This window comes from Rhamphochromis longiceps, linkage group LG7, assembly GCF_057381845.1.
Source record: "Rhamphochromis longiceps isolate RC_006_pf linkage group LG7, R_longiceps_female_GT1.1, whole genome shotgun sequence".
Taxonomy (NCBI): domain Eukaryota; kingdom Metazoa; phylum Chordata; class Actinopteri; order Cichliformes; family Cichlidae; genus Rhamphochromis; species Rhamphochromis longiceps.
The window spans coordinates 5,639,260-5,660,352 of NC_140563.1; the positions used below are offsets into that span (position 1 = coordinate 5,639,260).

Consider the following 21,093-nt stretch of genomic DNA (forward strand, 5'->3'; position numbering starts at 1 on the left):
TGGCAGCCCATCCAGGCTGCAGAAGTGTTGTGCATTCATGTACCATGTCAGCCAAATGGGATCAAGTCCAGGGCAATACAAATAAAATGAGATTGGACTGAATTGGGTATGGATTCTCTTTTTTTATTTATTTATTTATTTTTATATGAAGTCCTCATAGATGTGAAAACCTTTAGAGGAAACCTTATAGTATCCATTTGGTCCTTGTAACTCCAAATAACCAGGCTCTCATAAAGTGCTAAATATCTTGTAACTTCTCTGTATTGAGTCGTGCGGTGCGATCATCCGTGGCAACGCGTGTGTATGCATGTGCACGTGTTACTGGCAGAGAAATGGCAATTTTGAACATATGCTCTGTGACAGACACACAAAAGCTGACACACACTCATACACACGTGTAATGAGTAGTTTTAAGTTCCAATTGTTCGCTCCTGGCCAAGGCAACTGTCATCATTGTGCAGCAAAACTCCCATAATCCATCGGTGGCATGACCGCAGTCTAGCTTTCCCAGCAAAAGCTATTCTCTCTGTCTCTCCGTTTGTCGATCTCTTGCTTCTTTTTTTTTTTTTCCTTCTCCCCCCTCCATTTTCATTCCCCCTGCTTCACATTTCCCCTCTGGACTCGGTTTTATTCTTCCCTCTTGTCTCCTTTCGCTTTTCCAATTACAATTTTTTTTCACACTTAATCTGCCTTTCTCTGGGAACTTTTATCTGGGGTTGATGACAGTGGAGAGGCTGAGTTGGAAGAAAAAAGGGTGATAGCTTCAAATTATTGTTGACGACAGTGATGATGACGGTGATGATAATGAGAGAAATCTGAATGACAATGATGCCATTAATGATGATTAAAGTGGAAATGTGAATGACAATAACCTGAAAATTGGGATAATAGCGGTCGCTGTCTTTCTAAGCAATATCCATGTTTCCCCTTGGTCCAGATGGAGAGAGACAGACGGAGGGGACCGACGCCAGCCGAAAGAGGGACACTCGCTCCTCAGCCGGACACCACAAGAGCGAGGACACCAGCGACAGCAGGGAGGACGATGCGGGAGTGAGTGTTTCTTTCTTAATGCCTTTCCTATTTTCTGTGTTACCACTCAAGAGTGAATATTAATTTGATGCCCATGACTAATCACATGCTCCCTACCCGGCCCACATCATTTTGACTAAGCAGCAATGTGGATCGTTGCTTATGTGCAGGGGGCTCAGGTAGTCCTGTTCATGCACCTACTGCTTATTACATGTTTTATTCTGCAAGAGTCCAGTGCTACAAAGCCCGCCCATTATAATTAAAAACATTAAACATAATTAAACAGGACAATCAGCTTACAGGTAAAGATGTCCATGAAACTGGCTAATGTTGAAGATGAAACAATAAAGGCGTCTGTCATCAGATTTTATTGTTTAGAAAGTTTTCTTTTTTTACTCCAGCCCATCTCCAGCTTAGCCTCCTGACCCCACCCACTGCAGTGAATTTTAATAATGTTTCCAGCTCTGGGAGGCCACAGCTCAAATTAGATTGTGAATACATTATGCAATCTAACCTCCTCTTCGAGCATTTATTTCTCTGATAGTTTTCACGCAGAGAGATGTGAAATTAGTCTGAGTTATTTTCAATGGCAAAATATAAGACAGAGTTGGACCACAGCCAGGGATCATTAGCACTTGGTACATGCAGCAGTAAGCCGCAGAGATAATCTGACACTTAAGCTCATATTTAGTCTTTTTTTCCCTTTACTTCAAGTCTTATTTAGAGGAAAGTAGAGCAATTTTAGACAATTTCATTTATTTTAGATAATTTTCAGCTGTACGGGACCTCCGGGGTAGACTTCCTCCAGCTGTGTGTTGAAATGACAAACCAGTTTGTTTTTTTCCCATGTGCAGTCCAAATGAGGACTATTATCAAAAATCCTCTTAAAAAACTCTTGCTGTGAAAATAAATGTGATAAACTGTTGTCATTACAACCCCGTTCTCCAAATATGTACCCATCGTGGTACTATTTACAATGTGAATTGAAGTTTTTGCGGAGTGATTACAAAGAAAAAATATTTTGATAATTTCTCCATGGAAAGGGATAAATGGCTTTAAGCAGCTTCTGCGTTGTACTTTCTGCTGCTTACTTTGGGTGATTTGGTCTTTAGAGATTGAAAACCATCTGGGGACTTACAGAATTGAGAACATTTATGGAGTCATAAAACTACCATGTAATAGTTTCTCTTTTCTCACAGCAACTGCAACAAGGTTGTGTTTGTTTGTTTTAGCAGCACTGTGCAGAAGTCTCGAACCGCCCTTTCTTTATGGTTTGCTTGGAACATGGGAAATGGGTGCAGTGATTTATTGAGACGCAAACACAAATTGAAAAATGGTATATAAGGATAAAATAAAGTTTTTACAATTCTAACAAGGTCAAAGTCAATATTAGTCAATACTTCAACAAAGTCTTGTGAAACTTTCTTGCAATTTCTTTTTTTCGTGTAATTCGGCATACCTCAGGCTTTTCTCCGTGTTACCCTCCCTTAATCATGGCATATCCACTCATCCAGTTTCCTTATTTTTTTAAGGACGCACTACACATCATGTTGAGATAGCCCAAGTTTTTTTTGCTATTTTTGCTAAAAGCCGTTAGCTATTAGTACCTTGTTGGTGCAAAAACACAATTTTTATTCCTGGGTTTTCTTTGTTGGAATGTCAAAGAAACTAGAGCAATTTACGTGTTTCTGCAACAGGCTGCAACAGTAACAAAGTGCCTCAGATACTATTTAAAATTGGTTCTTTCTCTGTTTTGTGGAGACACAACAGTGGTTCAGAACTTGAGTTAGTTGCCTTTTTGTGCTTGAATGAGCAGATCAGTATAAAGTGGCTTAATATCTCCCCCCAAAAAGTAAATCACTCCTGAAGGACTTTCAGAAAGCCTGACAAACTGTTACTAAAGATCACCTTAAAAAATTACAGGAAAGTCTGGCTCCTTATAGTAGAAACAAAATAATCAGAAATGGGAGGTGACTCAAAAGTTTTTTTTTGTTTTTTTTTTTTAGCTGTAAAAACGAACATTTAATACTCAGAGTCACCGTTTGTCATCTAGCCTTAAGGCAGGCAATTTATTATTAATATCTTCTTCAAAATCTCAGCTGACCAGGTTTACACACCATCACTTGCCACTCATGTTGACAGCCCGTCTACCTTGAAGCAGTATCTTGCCTGAGGCTCAGATATCTATAAAACTACCGGAAGTGCTAAAGGATCAGCTCACTCTTTGAAGGCGGATATGCAGTAATTAAATACTCACTGACTGTGTTGAATGTTTTATGCCAGAAGAGGTATAAACCCTTGAAAAGCAGATGATATAGACATATGTAGCTTAATCTGGTGTACTAACTTTTAACTGCCTGAAATGAAATCACCAGATTTTGTAAAATGTTACAGCAAATATACAACATATTGAAGTGTGGAGGTAAAAATAAGAAATATTAATGCATTTCTCCATATTTCATTAAAACCGGTGTGTGTGTGTGTGTGTGTGTGTGTGTGTGTGTGTGTGTGTGTGTGTGTGTGTGTGTGTGTGTGTGTGTGTGTGTGTGTGTGTGTGTGTGTGTGTGTGTGTGTGTCTTACATGTGCGAGGATGTGCTGTGTGGTTATGTGGATGTGAATTATCTGGACTTGTGAGGCTCTACAAAGATACAGATACATAAATAATACATGATAACAAGAAGAAGAAGAAGAAACCATAATAATAAAGGCAAACAGATGAAACAAGGGAACAAATCAATAAAGCTATACTTAATTATGGAATAGAAAGTAGAATTTGGGATAATAATAAAGGATGATATTGCTTCAGGAGCTGGGAAACTGTAGTAGAATAGAAACACTGTGCACTCTGTGGATTGACACTGATGTCATATCCTATGAATATGTCAGAGCTAAAGCAGCTCTGTAATCTAAATTTCTCCCACATGTTATGCCAGTGTGCTCTGTAGTTACCAGAAATGCTGATTTTAGGTTATTGTTGCAGAAGGAGTTTCAACCAAGAGTTTTTCAGACATATTAAAAATATTAAACTTCAAGTTAAAATCCACATTGTTAAAACATTGCTGTGCAACTGTCGACTAGCTGAGGGCCCCGGCCATAAGAACAGGACGATGTATCTCGCTCTGTAAAATGCAGTCGTCTTCAAAATCGTTTTAAGGGAAGACTTTAGAAAATGTGCTTGCACCGATAAGAGTAGTGAAGGGAAGCCGGCAGGCTTTTTCTGAACCGCCTTCCTCTAAACTCTAAACCTTCTTGATGGTGTTAGGGTTTCTCTTTTATAATAGTTAAATGAAAGCAGCTCTCAGAGTGAGTCAGTCTTGTCCGCTGAAGCTCAAAAATTCAGCTACACTGTAAGCGTTTTGCTGAAGTCACCAAAATGTTTAAGAAAGTTTATGGCACGCTCTTCTTGAATTTTAATAGTGCCACTTTGTCATAAGTCCCCTAATTGACAGGTGATAGATTTGGTTTGCTTCAAATAATGATTACTTAAATTGAACGGTGTTCATACTTTGACTGTAAACATGCCCTAAATCATCACAACTGCAATATAAGAGATAGGAATGGCCCGCTGCTGGAGGTGCTTATTTGGATTTACGATCTGTGCCGTACAGGAGCTCCATTTATGGTTATCTATAACACCTCTTTGTTTGTAGCAAGCATTATTTTCTCCTTTCAAGTGTTTGTGTGTGTGTGTGTGTGCACCTGTGTTTGTGTGTGTGCATGTTAACATGGCTCACCCGTACGACTTTCCTGTTGGGCTCTATAACCGCATTTCTCTTCATTATAAATTTACATGACCGTTTAGCCGCTCTTTGTTCCAGCAGTGCTTGACCTGTGTGTGTGTGTGTGTGTGTGTGTGTGTGTGTGTGTGTGTGTGTGTGTGTGTGTGTGTGTGTGTGTGTGCATCAAAGATGCCAGTGCTTCTTATTCAGCACTGGCATCTTTGAGGAATATCTAAAGCAGCATAGCTGACACCTTCAGTTCATGTTACGCTGCTCCACTGTGAACACTTCCCTATTTAGATAATGTCACTGCCAAAGGTCAAACCTGTAGTTCGTGTTTCAAGGCCTGGTAGTCAAAGCTGAGTGTGTCTGTCTGTGTGTGTGTTGGTGCGAGAGAGAGGAAGGTGTAGTGTGTTTAAAAAAGAAAAACAAAAAAAACTGTAATATGGGTCATGGGCATATGGGTCTTTTCTCTTTTGTTTACCTCTCCTGTTCAGCTTTTCTAATGTTTAGTGCTGCACTAATAGCTCACTAAAGCTGCCATTTCAGAAGTTTCAAACAATAAAATGAAATGGCTTGGATGAAAACAGAGAAAATCCCTTAAGGCTTTATGCACTCAAGATTAATAGACAACCTAAACCAAAATAGAATGACCTTATTGCAATTGGGCAGTGTTTTAGAGGCAGGTTATCACAGCAGAGCCATATAGAAGTGTATTTTTTTCAACCAGATAAGAGGTAGATAGATGAAGCTCAGTGGCATCATAGATATTAGTGAGTGTTAGTGTAAAAAGTAAGCTGCAGTCCTCACACGGGCCTTGTAAATGCGTTCTGTGCTTCTCTTGGTTGCTGTCAGATGCACCGAGAGAGTGGTGGCACAGAGGAAACACAGAAAGTGTTTATCTGGACTTTTTAAGGGCAAGTATATAAGGATGGGATGAAGAATACGCTGAAGAAGAGGACAGATAAGACGTGTGTCTAGAGACGTGTAAAGATGAGGAGTATCAAAGTACCATCTGATCTGAGAAGCAAATGTTTGCACCTTTTTAAAAAAAAAAAAAGTATATTCTTCCCTGTAAATAAATATTAATGAAAAATCTGTTTCAATAGTTGTCTGTCATGATTGGAAATTATAGAAACTAAGTCAGGGTGTTTTTTTTTTTTTAAAAAAAAATGAAAGATATAATATCTTCCCAGCCACCTGCTTTTACCTATAATGAATGTATCCACTGTCACAAACTGCCTGTAGTTGTATATTTGCAGCCTCCAGGTGGTTGCCTTGCTTTTTTTTTAGAATGAGAATGAGGTTACATAAAGGATGGTTGTTTTTTTTTTTTTTTCCTCTTTCCCATTTGGTGCATACATATTCCAATGTAGAGTATATGGACATGTGGGCGTTGAATGGTGGGTGTGTATGAATGTGTATGTTGTTAAAATGAACAAGATATAGATTCGGTGCCCTGCCTCCTGCTATTCCTGTCACTGGCAGATTGCTTTTATGGGCCCACCCCTTCATCTCTTGTACCTGATAAGAAGGGAAGTGCTGAGGCTTCATAAGAAATTAAGAGACTAAAGGAGAAAAAAGAGACGCATTAGCGATGAGCAGATTGGATTGGTATGAAAGTAAATGAATATTTGAGTCACATGCTTGCCATTGATGTTAGATACAGAATACCACAATACTGAAATTTACTTTCGCAGTAATGGTATTTCTGATGGTATGAAATACACACAAAATGCAATATAACAGCAGAAACCTGGGAGAGCTCCTCCCGTGGAGTCGCTTTAATTTAGTTTCTGTGTGTTGCTGCTGCACATACAGTAGCCATTATGTAAATATGTGAAATACAGATATTATATGTTATTGTACTCCCTATCTATACGTTCTAGGATTGTACTGAATGATTTCTGTGATGATACCAATATTTTATTATACTGTAATTTATTAATGTATTGATTACACACCCACATCGTGTCTAAAAACAAACACAACTTTCCCGCTGTCCCTGTTGTGAGAAAGTTCACTTCCAACAAGTAAATATAGCTTACAGTTAGATTACATTGGCTATGTATTATCTTTTCAACCACCAATTGCTCATGAAAAGTTGCAAAACGGAACTCAAAATTACCTTTCATAGTCCGGGGGGGTGTAATACTGGAAGCAATTCACTCAAGTATATTGCTTGCCCTTGTCAGTTGGCCACATGCAGACATTCAACACTGCATGTACCTGCTCTGTCACAACCAGATGTCACTTAGTTGTTTAATTATTACTGAATCAATTAACAGCTGGTGGTGCCTTATCTGAGTGCACATGAAGGTTTTAGAATTTACACTGCGTGTGTAATATGGCCAAAGTCCATCCACCAGGTGGTTTAACCCACACTTTGATTTTTGCTTTATAACTTTTTCTTAAGAATGCTGATCATTAAGTTAACAAAAAAAAAGTTCACTTTAAACAAACTGATGATGGATTCATTCACCCTTTCCCTTTATTTAATGACTAAAGAGACAGCAAGGTGACAAACGTAATTCAGCTCAATGACACTGTATTCAGTGTAACCTGCTCTGCCTGTCAAAGCAGAGACTGTTTGGTAGTCACAAGCTGGAAGTCAAGAGGGTCTACCAGTCTTCAGTGAGGAGTGTCAAAAGTTATTTTTTTGTAACAGTTTAAATGGTAAATCAGAAAGACACCACAAAAATATCAGGTCTGTAAAAATATCATGCACTCTTGCTATGCAAACAATGCACTGTCAAACACACACACACACACACACTTTCACAAAGGGCAGGCCAACAACTCTTAGAACGCTTCCCCAGATTTTAATAAGACAGTGAGCCGTAAAAGGCCAGTTAACCAAGGTAAAGGCCTGCAAATGAGGTCATAGAGGAAAGAAAGGGAGGATGAGTGCGAGTAGATATTTCATGGGAGTGTTGAGATAAAGGGCTGCACCATTGTCTTTCACCTGACGGAGATTTTAATCATAGTGGCAATTTTACAGTGGCCCATAAACTGCAGCAGCCAGGCCTCATTGTTAACCTCCAATTGCTTTCAGGGCTGTAAATACGGCTGCCTTACATTGCTCTGGCCTTGCCGATGGTTTATGGGAGATGGGATGGAGGTGGTGATGGCAGTAGGAGACTTCCCGGAGAATAATGAGGAGCAGAGAGCATAGACTGACTAGTAAATAAACATATTCGATCATCAGTGACACTCAGCACACTCGGCTGCACGACACAAACTTGTCGTTGATGAAGCAAGGCTGTGTGTGCTGGCTGGGTATTAGACTTAATCACTTAATCTGTAAATGGACCCGTTGAGATTAGCGTCATAACTGCTCAGTTTTACATTTACATTTGAAAAGTGACACATGACCATTTTTTTTTTCCAAGTACCCATTACATTTAGCATTTCAAATGTTGTCACATGCTAAAAAGGATAGTTGATGTGATTCAGTGATTCAGGATGATGAATTCACAGCAACTCAGTGACATCATCGCTGACATTTGGTTGAAAGAGTTCTCTCCTGCCAACTGATTGAATCTGCAGCTAGCCAAGTGGAAATGGATCTCCCATGAGACATTTGGTGCATCAGCTTGAGCACCCTTCTCAAGGATGCCTGACCCTCACATTGACATACTTTGTTTTCTGTCCAATTTTCCAGTGTGCTGTCACTCCGGTCGCCAAAATACTTTAATTACATTTTTGTTTTTTAATCAAGGACTCAGAGTCTCTGGGGTTAAGCTACAGGTTGCCATTCTAAATGGGACAAATGGGAGACAGAGAGATAATAGAATTATTACAGCAAAATCCTTTCTATCACTACATGAGCTATGAAGCAAACTGTAAAGTATAAACTTTTATTGAACCCGCATACTTCATAAGGCACTTAAGAGAAATGGGACAACTTGATAGCCCGAGCAGCAGAAGGTTAAGAGAAACAAACTAAGATGGAGAGGATTTCTATATGGTCATGGTAAAAGAAAAATACACCCTCTGTCAGTCGTGAGGTTTTAAATATCAGGACATAATAATAAAATAATCAGGTCCTTAATACCTCTTAAAATTAGGTAAATAAACTTGCTTAAGACAGGGTGTTTTTTTTTAAAATCATAACTCTATAAGAATGACACAGAAACAGTGAGTCACAAAACACAATAACTGCAACAATCTTACACAACGGATCGAATGTGGAACAAATCAGAGAGGAGAACAAAACAAAAATGGTTTCCTGAAATTGTACGAGGATGTTGGATTCCTGATTTCATGGCTTGCATGTAATGTAATGGTAACATGTGTGATTAAGGTTACTACGTTGTTCCTTCAGTATATTCTTTGATCGATCCCAATTAAAGGACTAAAACATATGTATTCCAGAAAAAATCTGAGCATCGTTCTACTGATGTTTCATTTGATGCTCTTTAAAGTTGTGATCCGTATGCAGCAGTGCATATCCCTTATGTAGCCATAAGCCTCTGATAATGCCTCTCATAACTGATTGCAACCCTACAGACAATGAATTCTTCTCTGTCATTTTTCACATTTCTGAGTGTTGACAGCTCCGTTATAGGAGGCTATTTAAAGATTCAGTCCAGAATTGTTTTTCCTGCGGGTGTTTCAGTGCCTTCACTCATTCTTACTATTACGACTGAGGCATTTGTCAGCCTGGTGTTAGGTCACAGAAGCTTGAAATCCAAGCTGTGGGCCTGCAGTAAACTCCAAGGCAGGACTCCAGCACCGAGGTCTGCACTGTCACAACCAGATGCCAGCAAAGTAGAAGCCTGTTTGTCAAGATCAACAGCTGTGTGTGTGGACACATGCACTGAAATATACATGCAAACATGCATTCATGCTTTAGGAAAAATCTCAAAATGGACAGCTCAGTATGTCCATTTTGTAAATAATTTATCACTTTTCCTTGTTTTTGTTTTTTGGGGTTTTTTCCCTTCCTTTTTAGGCTTTGAAAGCATTTAGCTTTATTGCCATTTGCTGTATCCCAGTTAGAGAGGAGGAGAAGAATTACTCTGTGGTATCGGCTACAATCCTTTTAGAAGGTTCCCGCTCTTCCTGCACTCGCTCCACTTCCCACCAGCTTGCTTTGTTTCACCAGTGGTCAGTGTTAATCTGTCTCGGGCTGTCTGTTTGCTGTTACAGCTCAGTTTCACGCTGGGGCCATGCTGGGTGAAGGTCATTAGATCATAAGACGTAACACTGGTCTTTATCTCTGTTTCTGCTTCTAATCCCCACCCGTCTTCCTCAGTGGGGTAGGTTATATTAAAGGTAGGTGAAGTTAAGTTTCTGTTAAAGACAAATAAAGTAAAACAAGGCAATTCAAAGTGCTTTGCATAGAATATAAAGGGCATTAAGGTAAAAAAGCAACAGCAATAAAAGTCTGGTCAAGCTTGACAATGAGGCAAACCTTTGTTTATTTTATGTTTTTGCACTCTATAAAATATCTACATCACAAGATAGTTATCCATGGGTTATCCCCATGTATAAAAGCATAGTTTTTAGTTAGGAGGCATAGTTTAGCATAGTTTCAGCAGTACTGTAAATTGTGATTTGAATGGAATTTTCATAGTATATGTTGGTGTTAAATAACCAATTTAAAAATATTTATTAAACACGTAAAAAAAAAAAAAAAACCAAGCAGCAGAAGTGAGTTTTCTCCGATGGTTGCATGGGCTCAGCTTACAGGTCATTTTAGAAGAGTCAAGTTTTTACTCCTCTCAGGAGGAGCCACTTGGGGTGGTTTGGGCATTTAGCTACAATTCCTTCTGAATAAAGAGAGGTCAAGCGTCTTGGATATGTCCTACTGGGAGGAGACCTTCAGGTAGATCCAGGAGCCGGTGGAGAGATTATTTCTCTTGGTGAGCTTTGGCGAGCCTCTGTGTCGTCCCACAAGAGTTGGAGGATGAGGCCATGGAGATACAAGCTTGGGTATCTTGGTTTACACTGCTGCTGCCATGACCATCAATAGATAAAAACGTGATGTATTATAAGATGCAGAACTAATCATACACCACCATTAGCAGATAATGCTGTATGAGAAGAGAACGATCTGCTGGTCAAAGGCCTTCAATGGGAAATGCATCAAGACAAATGTGTTTAAGTGCTTAATGTTTTAAGTGCTTTTAGATGACTGGATGACAGTAAATGGCTTTGCAGTGGAAGTCATCAGTATAGTGGTTTATACTCAGACAGTGTTTGTGTCTGCTAGATTAAACAGGCAGGTGCTGCTCCTGTTGCCACTTGATAAAGGGAAACAAAAACTGCACACACCTGCATTTTCTGTCCCATAAAGACTCAAGGAATCTGTTAACAATAGAAACAAGGCCGGGATAAGAGCCGCACTGAAAAACGCTAAACAACAGAAGCAAAGCATTCACCCGTCTCTTCATCTTTCTTGACAAATCCCCTACTGCTCATGAATTTATTTGACAAGAGGCAGATAAGAAGACTTAGCAGAGTAGCATGGATGGGTGGATGGCTGAATGGATGGATGGAGGGAGAGAGCGATGTGAGTAATTGAAATAAAATTGTTGGTGTGGGCATGTTGTGTTGCTATGGGTCTAAGGAAGAGGTGGAGAAGATTCATTTGCATCCCTGTGGGAACAGTTCCTGCTTTCATCAGTACTCCCTGTTTGCCAGATTTAGAGCGAGTGCCATATCCCAGAAGAGTTGGAGGGGATTTTGTGTTTTGATTTACTTTTCAGCTTTCCCTTCAGTTTTCCATAGGTGCCGGCTTGTGTCTCTCCCCTTCTTCGTTGAATCCACACTTTTATCTAAGAGTGCCTTTAAAACATTCACCAGTATGCGGGAAGACGTATTAACTTAATGATGTACCCTCATGTAAAGTCCTACAGAATATGTAAAGCTTACAAAAATGCTAATATGACAGTTTTAAAGCTTGAGAAGCCATGTACAAGCAACCAAATGCTGTTCAGGTTAGCAATGTTTCTTTTATTTGCAGGTACGATTTAATACCACTGACACTCAAGGTCATTTTCTGTTTACCTGTTTAGATTGTCACTTTACTTCTGCTAGTGCATCTCAAAACATTAGAATATCATGAAAAAACCCAGCATTTGTTAGTCATATACTAGACATACACTCAAAGAGACATTCATTAAATGTAATGTGAAATATTCCAAGCCTTTTTTGTATTATTTCAGACAGTTAGGGCTGTTTGATATAACATATTGTGGCGAGCTCAGACAAGGAGGAGACAGAGGTATCGTTTGGTCTTGCTTCCCATGAGCTAGCCAGGGAGCACAGCCATTTATTTACATCTGCCAGGAGAACACTGCCGCTAGCTCACTGCTCAGCGTGGCAACAGCACAGCAACAACAACACACAGGGCGCCCCCTGACCCCGGAAGGACACACCGTGGCAGCGAGAGGGCATCACCTGTCACTATGGTAACATAAACAAACCATAACTGTAAAAACAGAACCCCGAACAGCCCTGACCCGCTACAATATATGTCGGATGACGATATAAAAACATCTATTGTTTCATTTTACGCTATTGTTTGTTTCGTGGTGTCGCAAAATTAACTGTTTATAGCAATATTCTTTTCATCGTTTTGATGGTCACTGTAGTGGCTATATTAATTTCTTAAAGTTCTCTCTTTCTCTTATATTTAATATAACCACACAACGGACGGACAAGCGCCTGTTTTTATGCGTTGTGTTTAGCAACAACGGTGGTAAAACTGTCACTACCCGATCCGTACCGGAAATCCGATCGGTACCCCGCATGCGCGAAAGGTGTCTACTTCCGGTCGAAGCATTTTACGATAGTTACAGGTCAGAGTATCTGTTAAGATGTTAAGAATAACAAGTATCTCTTAACATGTTTCCGATAATGAAACATTTAATATAATGTAGACAAAAATAAAAAAAATTAAAAGATAGTGACGGATCGGGACTCCCGATCCTTACTGCGCATGTGCAAAGTCAGACCGTACAAATCGGGTCTACCCGATCCGTATCGCGCATGTGCAGGGGTTTTCTTCTTCTTCTTCTGTTCGTTTAATGGCAGTGTACTCCCCAGTGTACGAGGATACCGCCACCTGCTGACTGAGCGAATGAACCCTATTGTAAACTGAATTAGCGTCATTACAAACGTGTGTTACATTTGATTTAGTGATAATCGAGTGTGTTTATGCTTGTCTGTGTGGAGAGGATTGTTGGAAAAGTGATGATAATGTCCGCTATCACTGTCAATTGCCAGTAAACACTTCATCTGGCTGCTGAATCTTCACGTGACATATTATAAAGTCTGTATTATTAACTCTGTCATTAGGCACCATTCTTCTTATTTTACAGCACTGTTGTTCAATCGGGGAACGCTTTCTGTTGAGGAGAAAAGCAAAAATTTGTTGCGGATACGGATTATTCATTGTTTAAATATCCTGGTAGTCGAAAAGGAGGCAGAGCTGCTGAGAAATGCTAGGAGCTAACTGGGCGCTAACCGTATCATTCAAAAAAAAAAATTTTCTTTTATTAGTAATATAAACATACAAACAAAATGCACCATATATTACAGATTCAGAGAATAAACATTTCTTACATATTAGCAACTTTCATATATAGTGAAAATAAAATATAAAGATGGGGTCACATAAATTAACAGATTATTAACTCACTAAATCAAAATCTTCTACAAAGGAAACAAAAAAAGCAGCCTTTTTCTTTTTAACTAAAGTCAAAGATTTAACCAACAGGTTTAGGTCGTTTTTCCAGTGAGCCAGTGTTGGTTTAATCTTAAAAAAGCGACATTTATGTATAAAATACTTACACAAGATTAATCCGTATCACAATCAATATCAGACTCCACCAACAAAAAGGCTCTCAAAACAATTTATGTATGTGAATTTTTGCGTGTATTCTTATAATTGTTACCTTTTTCTTTTACCCCTGGCTTTGTGTGTTCATGTTCTGTTGTTTTGTATACTTCATCTGTTCGTATGTTGTATACTCATTGTTTGTTAAATAAAGTTTATTTAAAAAAAAAAAAAAAAATTAATCCGTATCATTCAAATATATTGAATGTCGCAATGTTGGCAAAGAGAGGAAGTGACGTAAGATTTGCGCATGCGGGGTACCGATCGGGTTTCCGGTACGGATCGGGTAGTGACAAAAACCATCGCGTGTCCGCTTGTTTATGTTCCACATAAACCTTTCACAATAAATCAGAATCAGAATACTTTATTGATCCCTGGGGGAAATTATTTAAAGCTCAAGATCCTGTTGAGACTTTTCAAAATAAACTGATTCGCGTGAAATAGCAGATTATTTACGGATGAGAAGTAAAAAAGAGCCACCAGGTGCCAAAAAAAACAAACCTTAGACTCAAACGTTAGAACAGGCTTTTCCCCGCAGCACGCTGTGTAATAAATACAAAGAAAACAGCGGCTGTTACAATTTATGTCTAAAAATGTATAGCTTCATGCATCTGTTAAAACACTCGACTCCAGCTACATGACGCGCAACTAGAAACACTTCCCGTAAGTCGAGCTGCCCGAGATTCACAGAATTTACAGAAAATGTTACATTTTTGTGATTTATATCGTTATCGGAATGATAGAATTCTTATATCGGGATATGAGATTTTGGTCATATCGCACAGCCCTGCTGACAGTCATGGCTAATCTGGAATCCAGTATCTCAAATGATCACAACATTCTAATACCAATCCAATCCAAACAAGATTTAAAATGCAAGATTGCCCAGCTTCTGAATAGGATGTATATTCGTACACATTGCTGCATCTGTACAGCGTGGGATGAAGACAGTCAGTCTTGTGACACTGCTGAGGTGTTACTGAAGCCCAGGTTGCTTTCATAGCAGTGATTTTGGGTCGGGTGTTTCTCATCTTCCTCTTGACAATACGCCATAGCTTCTCTGTGGGATTCAGATCATACGAGTTGGCTAACTCAGTAATAATATGGTCTGCAAACCATTTTGCAGGAGTTTTTTGAACAAATGCAAAGTCCTGCTGGAAAAGGAAATTGTCATCTCTATAAATCTTGTTAGCAGACGGAAGCACAGAGTGCTCCTCTCGTAGATGGCTGGGATCTCACAAGTTCCTGAAGCAGCTTCTCTTGACAGTCCTGATGAGCTATAAGTCATCATCATCAAAATGAAATTATATATACATTTTTGTTTGTTTTGTTATTTTCCCTTCCTTAACTCTAATATTTCTCTGCTTATTGAAGTAGAAAACTGGAGTATGTGTTTCAGTTTATAATCTATTTCCACCCGTGCTGAACCAGCCACCAGCCAGGAGGCCTTGCTCCTTATTGACAGCCCCCATGCTGTCCAGGCAGAAACCAGACACTTGGAGCCTGTTGATTGATCTCTCAGGATCTTTGTCTGATTCATCATCCACGGTCACACACTTTCTTCTTCTCTTCTTTTAAAGATCTTTATTTGCCTCATCATCACTTCTTTGTCACCTTTGTCTCTACTTCTACCAATTTTTGTCTCTGATCTTCAACAATAAAGAGAATATTGGGGATCATTGTTTAGTGTAAGTGGAGATATTCACACTCATATTTAGTATTTATGAGCAGTATATAAACACTGTATTATAATCAAGACAGGCTGTTATTTTATTTGTCAACGACAACAATTATTAAATGATTTTTGACACTGTGTAACAAAGCTTCATTCATATTTGATATGTGATTGCGGATTAGCAATTCCACTGTTCAATTGCACTGTTTATGCTGATGTACAAAGAATCCACAAAATGTGTGTATGAACATTTAAAAATCAGTTTGTTCGAAAGAAATAAAGACACGTTGATAAGGAGGGATTTGTTTTATTTTCCTATTTTCTCTGTCTGTCTGATAAACTAGTCTTAGAAAATAGTCTCAGCAGTTATCACAGCTGACAAAGACCTTTTTCTGCAAGTTAATATGATGATGCACCTGCTGCCCACCTGCTGCCTTCATGTTTACTTTGATGGAATATAGGAAGGCATGCACATATGATAACCCATCCCTAAGTCTCTTAAGCCTAAATAATATTTCTTTTTTTCTCAGCCTTTTCATTGTCTCAGCCTCACCTCATTTCTCAGGTTTAAGAAAAAGATCTGCTTTTACTTTAAAATACCACTTCTTTGTTTTATTATAGTATTATTTTTGTGATATTATGCCTAGTTGTCAGTATAACTGCCACACTGCTTTGATTATCTTAGAAAACCCAGATCAAATTTGATCTCTGCCACGCTGGTAAATGATCAGTTCGGTTTCAGTCGTGCTGTATTTCAGATATTTTGCATTTCACATGCTCCTATGATGACTTGCACTGTCATCAAACCTTGAGCATGAAACAACTTTAAAAAAGACAAGATGGTGGTTTTTCTACTTATCCTGGGTTAAAGACTTAAGCAGGACAACCAAACAGGCTATTAATCTCGCTACAATAGTGGACAGAAGTGCTTTGTTGGAGTCTGATGGTATTGTCAGGATATCAATTGCTTTGAACATCCTCCTGGATTTATTCTGTCATTAAACAACCTGCTGCCTTGATTTTTCTCACTTTAGCCAGAAGAAATTTACAGGTATATCGACACGTGGGTCAATGCTGCTGGCTGGGAGGCAGGGATGGATCCAGAGTAGCCATTCAGACTCCTGTGAGATGGCAGCTTGTGGGAGAAAACCAATCTTTATTGGCTTTTTTAATTTTTTTTTAATTGTAACCAGTGAGTCAATGGTGTAGCACAAGTACATATCTTTTGCTCACTCTTGTTCAGAACTGAAAACAAATGACTGGATGCCAGTGTGTAAGAGGTAAAGATTTGTTTAACTAAATTAGCTAGATGACCCTTTGAGACCTATTTTCTATTCAAGGTCAATTTAATGCTCATCATTGTTACACTAAATATGCATTAAAGCTGAGATGTGTACTATTTAGTGACTAATTGTTGGATGAGGAGTGTTTTGGCACATGTGGGAGCAATTTTTGAGCGAAGAAACACCAAGTATGCTTTAACAAGCAGTGGTTGTACTTCCAAGATTTTATATAAAAGCGATCTCTTCTTTTCCCCTCTCCGTGTTGTCTCAGTCCTGGATAAGGTCTCGTCATAAACTAGTGAACTGAGTTTTAAGGCAAACAGTGTCGCTTGCACCAAACATTAATTAGCACATATCACAGACAGAATCGTTAAGCGCCTTCCCGATACTAACACTAACTAGCCAGCTTTGCTTCATAGTCCAGGGACATATGACACAAAACCAAAACATCCACACAGGAGAGTCTGTACTTTTTTGTCAGATGGCTGACTGCTGGAAACTAATGGAGCAGAGGTCAAACGTGTCACATCTGCTTCCCACTTTTTTTCTCTGCTGTCATACAGGCTCGCCAGAAATCAACCAATTCGCTTGAAAAATGCAATTTTGTTCATATTTCTGGAGCAGAATTGAGTTGTGTGCATTTCTTCCTATTGAGAAGACTTTTCACAGACACTTTTCACAGATTTAGTTGGCAAGAACACTCTTTGCTGTTTACTTTGATCTCTTTTTTGAACATATAAGAATGCACAGGTGGCAGTTATTAAAAGTTTAAAGAGGCCAACTCAGGTTATTCTGCTATACTGATCTTTTTTTCACCTCCCTCCATCTGAGTGTTTAGAGCTGCTTGTATGCAGCAAGTGACTTTCTGGGTCAAGATGATTCTTGCAGTAGGTAGGTAGTATTTTATATTACTGTAATTAATCTGAATGCATGTGCCTGATTTACAGATGAGATATATGTAAGAGTTTATAGGTTATTTAAAGATAAAACTGGAACTTGGCAGTCAACTCATAAAGACACAAAAGCCAAACATCTTTAATAATCTAAAGCTGCAATAGCAAAGAACAACAAAAGTACAATCGCGGCTTGCACTCAGTTTGTTGTGACACTAGCACATGAAAGAAGGCATGTCGAAGTGTTTGAATCATTTCGCATGCCTATTTTGTGAAATGTAGCATGAAAATGTGAAAGCACTGACTATCCTGACTTATTCATGTAGAAAAACTTTCTTTTTTTTGTCAGAAAAGATGGGGAATTCGTGCTCACCTGGAGCCATAATGAAGCAACTCTATGTGGTAAAAGACCCATTATACTATGTGCAAAATTGTGCTCCTACATTTTATCTAGGCAAAGAGCAAGTAGAGTTGCACAAAAGTGAGTAAACCCTTTACGTTTACCAGAATTTCTGCATTGATTACACATGAAATGTGATGTAGCCTTCATCTAAAGTCCTACTTGTGTGTGGTTGGTATTACCAGGAGACCTCATATGTACTCACACAGCCTCCATAGTTGTGATGAGAGAATGACGCAGAACAGAGGGAGGAAAGGAAAATAATGAAAACCACGAGTGCCAATTTAAATAGGACAAATACTATTACCTCAGTGTTTGGGAAAATGTTGGATAATATGAGGTTGTTTTTTTTTTTTTTCTTTAGAAATAATGGGCAGGGCAGATTTGCTTGGGGCTCAGATCACAGACCATTTCTGTAATTATTACAAAATGAGGTGATGCTGCTTTTTATGTGAATAGGGCTTAAGTTGCAATTATAGCCGCATTCTCACTGAAGTAATGACACATGGTTTTCATGTGTTTATTAAACACACTAAGTAATCGTTTAGTCCAGGCTGGAAAATGTCACTAAATCTCTCTGCTAACTCAGCTTAAGGGAATACGTGCAATGTACTGCGTTGTCGAGCCCTGTTACTGATAAAGTCGGCTCTTCCCAGAAGATTGGTTGGTGCGTTGCCTCAGCCACAACTTTCACAGGACATTAGAGCACTGTATAGAAACCTTAGTATTATAGAGATGCATAACAGAGAAAGTGAGGAAAAAAATTACTTCTAGTCTCAAAATAGACCAATGGGGGAGGTGTAAAGTTGCTACTCTCCTTGAGAGTGGGCATCCTGCAGAGTTCACAGCAAATCCAACAGGTGTGATCATAAATAAATAAATATATAGTTGAAAAAATAAAGAAAAGCTGAACTATATTTCTATCGATCAAGAATGTGCATTGCACACCTATATCAAAACCACATCTAAATTGCGAAGCAACAGACCATCTTGGTCCTGAGTGACTTGCCTAAGGACCTCAACATCTAGTGTTGGGAATTGTAGCAAAAACAATTTACTGGAGGCTGCCAGAGCAGCCGTCCATAACCAGAGGTTTGGGAGAGGCTTTATGAGGTGCAAAGAAAAGACAAAAGTAAATCAGTATAATAGGTTTCTTAAATGGCCAAGGAAATGAACTAACCTTAGCTCATCTGACAGGGTTTGGCTTAACCCAAACAGAGCTGTTCAATCAAGACATCAGCCAAAACAAAATGGTGAATTGAAACCGTTTTTTTGCGAAAGGAATGATCCAGAATGTCTTATCATTATTCAAGTCTCACAAAAGACCAGAAAAAAAGCTTTGAGTTTTGCTGCTGCTAAAGGAGCTTTTATGTGTTTATAGAGTTCACTTACTTTTCCCAGACAGCCTTCTGATTACTTAATGTGCTCAAAAAAAGACAAAAAGTTCTTGGGTTTTATAAGTTTAGTCAGATGTTTCCGTGTGATTGAAGCTTACATGAAAATCAAATTACATTTTGGGCAAAATCAAAGCAGAAACACTTGTAAGTTCAGAGGATTTGCACCTTTTTCTCTAGCTGTTGGTGTGACTGACAGAGAGAAGAAGAAATTTCTGACGAAAATGTCATGTCATGGTAAAAGAAGCAGAGGTGACGAGACAGATGTACGGAGTAAGACTGAAAGAACAACCCTTGACCCAGAGCAACCGCTTTGTCACAGCCAGTCATCTTCTTCTCCTGCCGTGAAAATTCTGCCATCAGATTCAAACCTGTTAGCTATTGGGTTTGCCAATTTATACTCCTCTGTATCCCTATTGCATCTATATATGTTGGAGAATTTCTTATAGGTTTTGTTATTTCAGTCTTTATCATTTACAGCATAGAACACAACATAAATTGCATGCAGACAGTGAAATTTTAATCATAGAGTATATCAAAGACCATTTTTCTCTCTTTTTGTGTGTAGGGTATGAGTGAGTGGAATCCTATAGTGTGTGGGATTCTTGATGTCTCTGTATACAGTACTAGAGGTGCTGGTGTGTCTTTCCATGGTACGTGTCATCTCTGATCTGACAAGACACTTGCAGATAGATGATATTACAACCCACGCACCTGCCTGATATTGATGGGGTCTCCAGAATAATGTGGGTGTGCTGTAAATAGAGGTGGATGCCGTGTCCTGGGATAAGCTATAAATTACCTTTCCACCTCCATCTGAGTGTCTAGAGGCTGGATGGACAGACAGAAGCATGGATGGAAGCACGGAGGGGGACAGGGAAGGGGACTGAATGAGCATGAGGTCTGAGATGTACAATCATAGCTTTAAGACAAATGAACAGCTTGGGACTGTGGGTGTATATGGGCGAGAGACAAGCAGTGACTGGCTATGATGAAGATTCATTGCGCTTTTCTCTACTATCCATCTCCACTAACTTGTGCAGACACCAGTGAATAGCCCAGCCACTAAGTTGCTTGATAGTTTGCTACTTGGGTGCTAAAATAGAGCAGATTTCAAAGAAGTTACAGGCTGAATGATGACATCTGAAAGCCAGTCAGACAAAGCAGTGATGTCAGAATCGTGCGCAGGTGATCAAAGGTGTCATTCATATCAAAACTATAATTCTGTATTCAGTGTTTTTCAGATATGTACAGAAAGCATGGTTCACACAACATATGCTCTTTGAAAAACCTCCAATTGAGCTTACTAAAAGACTGCACCAATCTACTGTCTGCATGAAGTAGTCTGCACTTATTACAAATACAATAAATCTTAACTTATAAAGTGTTCAGAGTGTTCTCTCTGTCACTGTTGCCTACTTCGACATGTTCTTCTTTGGTATGGCAGTAATTTTGTCAAACTTTTAAAGGCTTAGCCCAAGTGATTCTACAACTTCAGCTTGTAACCCCCCCAAATAGTGATGCATTTCACTGTTGTGAAAAATAAAAGCTTCCCCATTTTGTACATTTTCGCTGTCAGGTGAGCGGAATAATTTTATGAATTGCACCTCAGCTCAGTACTTTGCAGTGTGACTTGGCAATGTAAAAGAGCTCCTGGGCCAAATGTAGGCAGCACATTGCTGTGAAGTGGCTCTGAGGCTATATTGGGTTGACAGGGACATTAAGCACAAAGCAGCAGGGGCAATTTTAATTACTCTTTGTCTGTCTTGTTGTCTTGGTGACAAACGGGAATGAGGCATGTTTACAGATGACTATGCTGCATAAAACATCTTAGAGGCAAATGAAGGG

At 39.1% G+C, this 21,093-nt stretch overlaps 1 protein-coding gene across 1 annotated transcript in view; it reads left to right on the plus strand.

The window, feature by feature from the left end:
* The window catches only part of b4galnt4a (beta-1,4-N-acetyl-galactosaminyl transferase 4a), a 176,152-nt gene that overhangs the window by 53,574 nt on the left and 101,485 nt on the right, over positions 1-21,093 (plus strand). Inside the window, exon 2 of the mRNA XM_085411786.1 lies at positions 938-1,050. Coding sequence (XP_085267912.1) covers positions 938-1,050 — 113 coding nt within the window. The remainder of the gene's footprint in view (positions 1-937; positions 1,051-21,093) is intronic.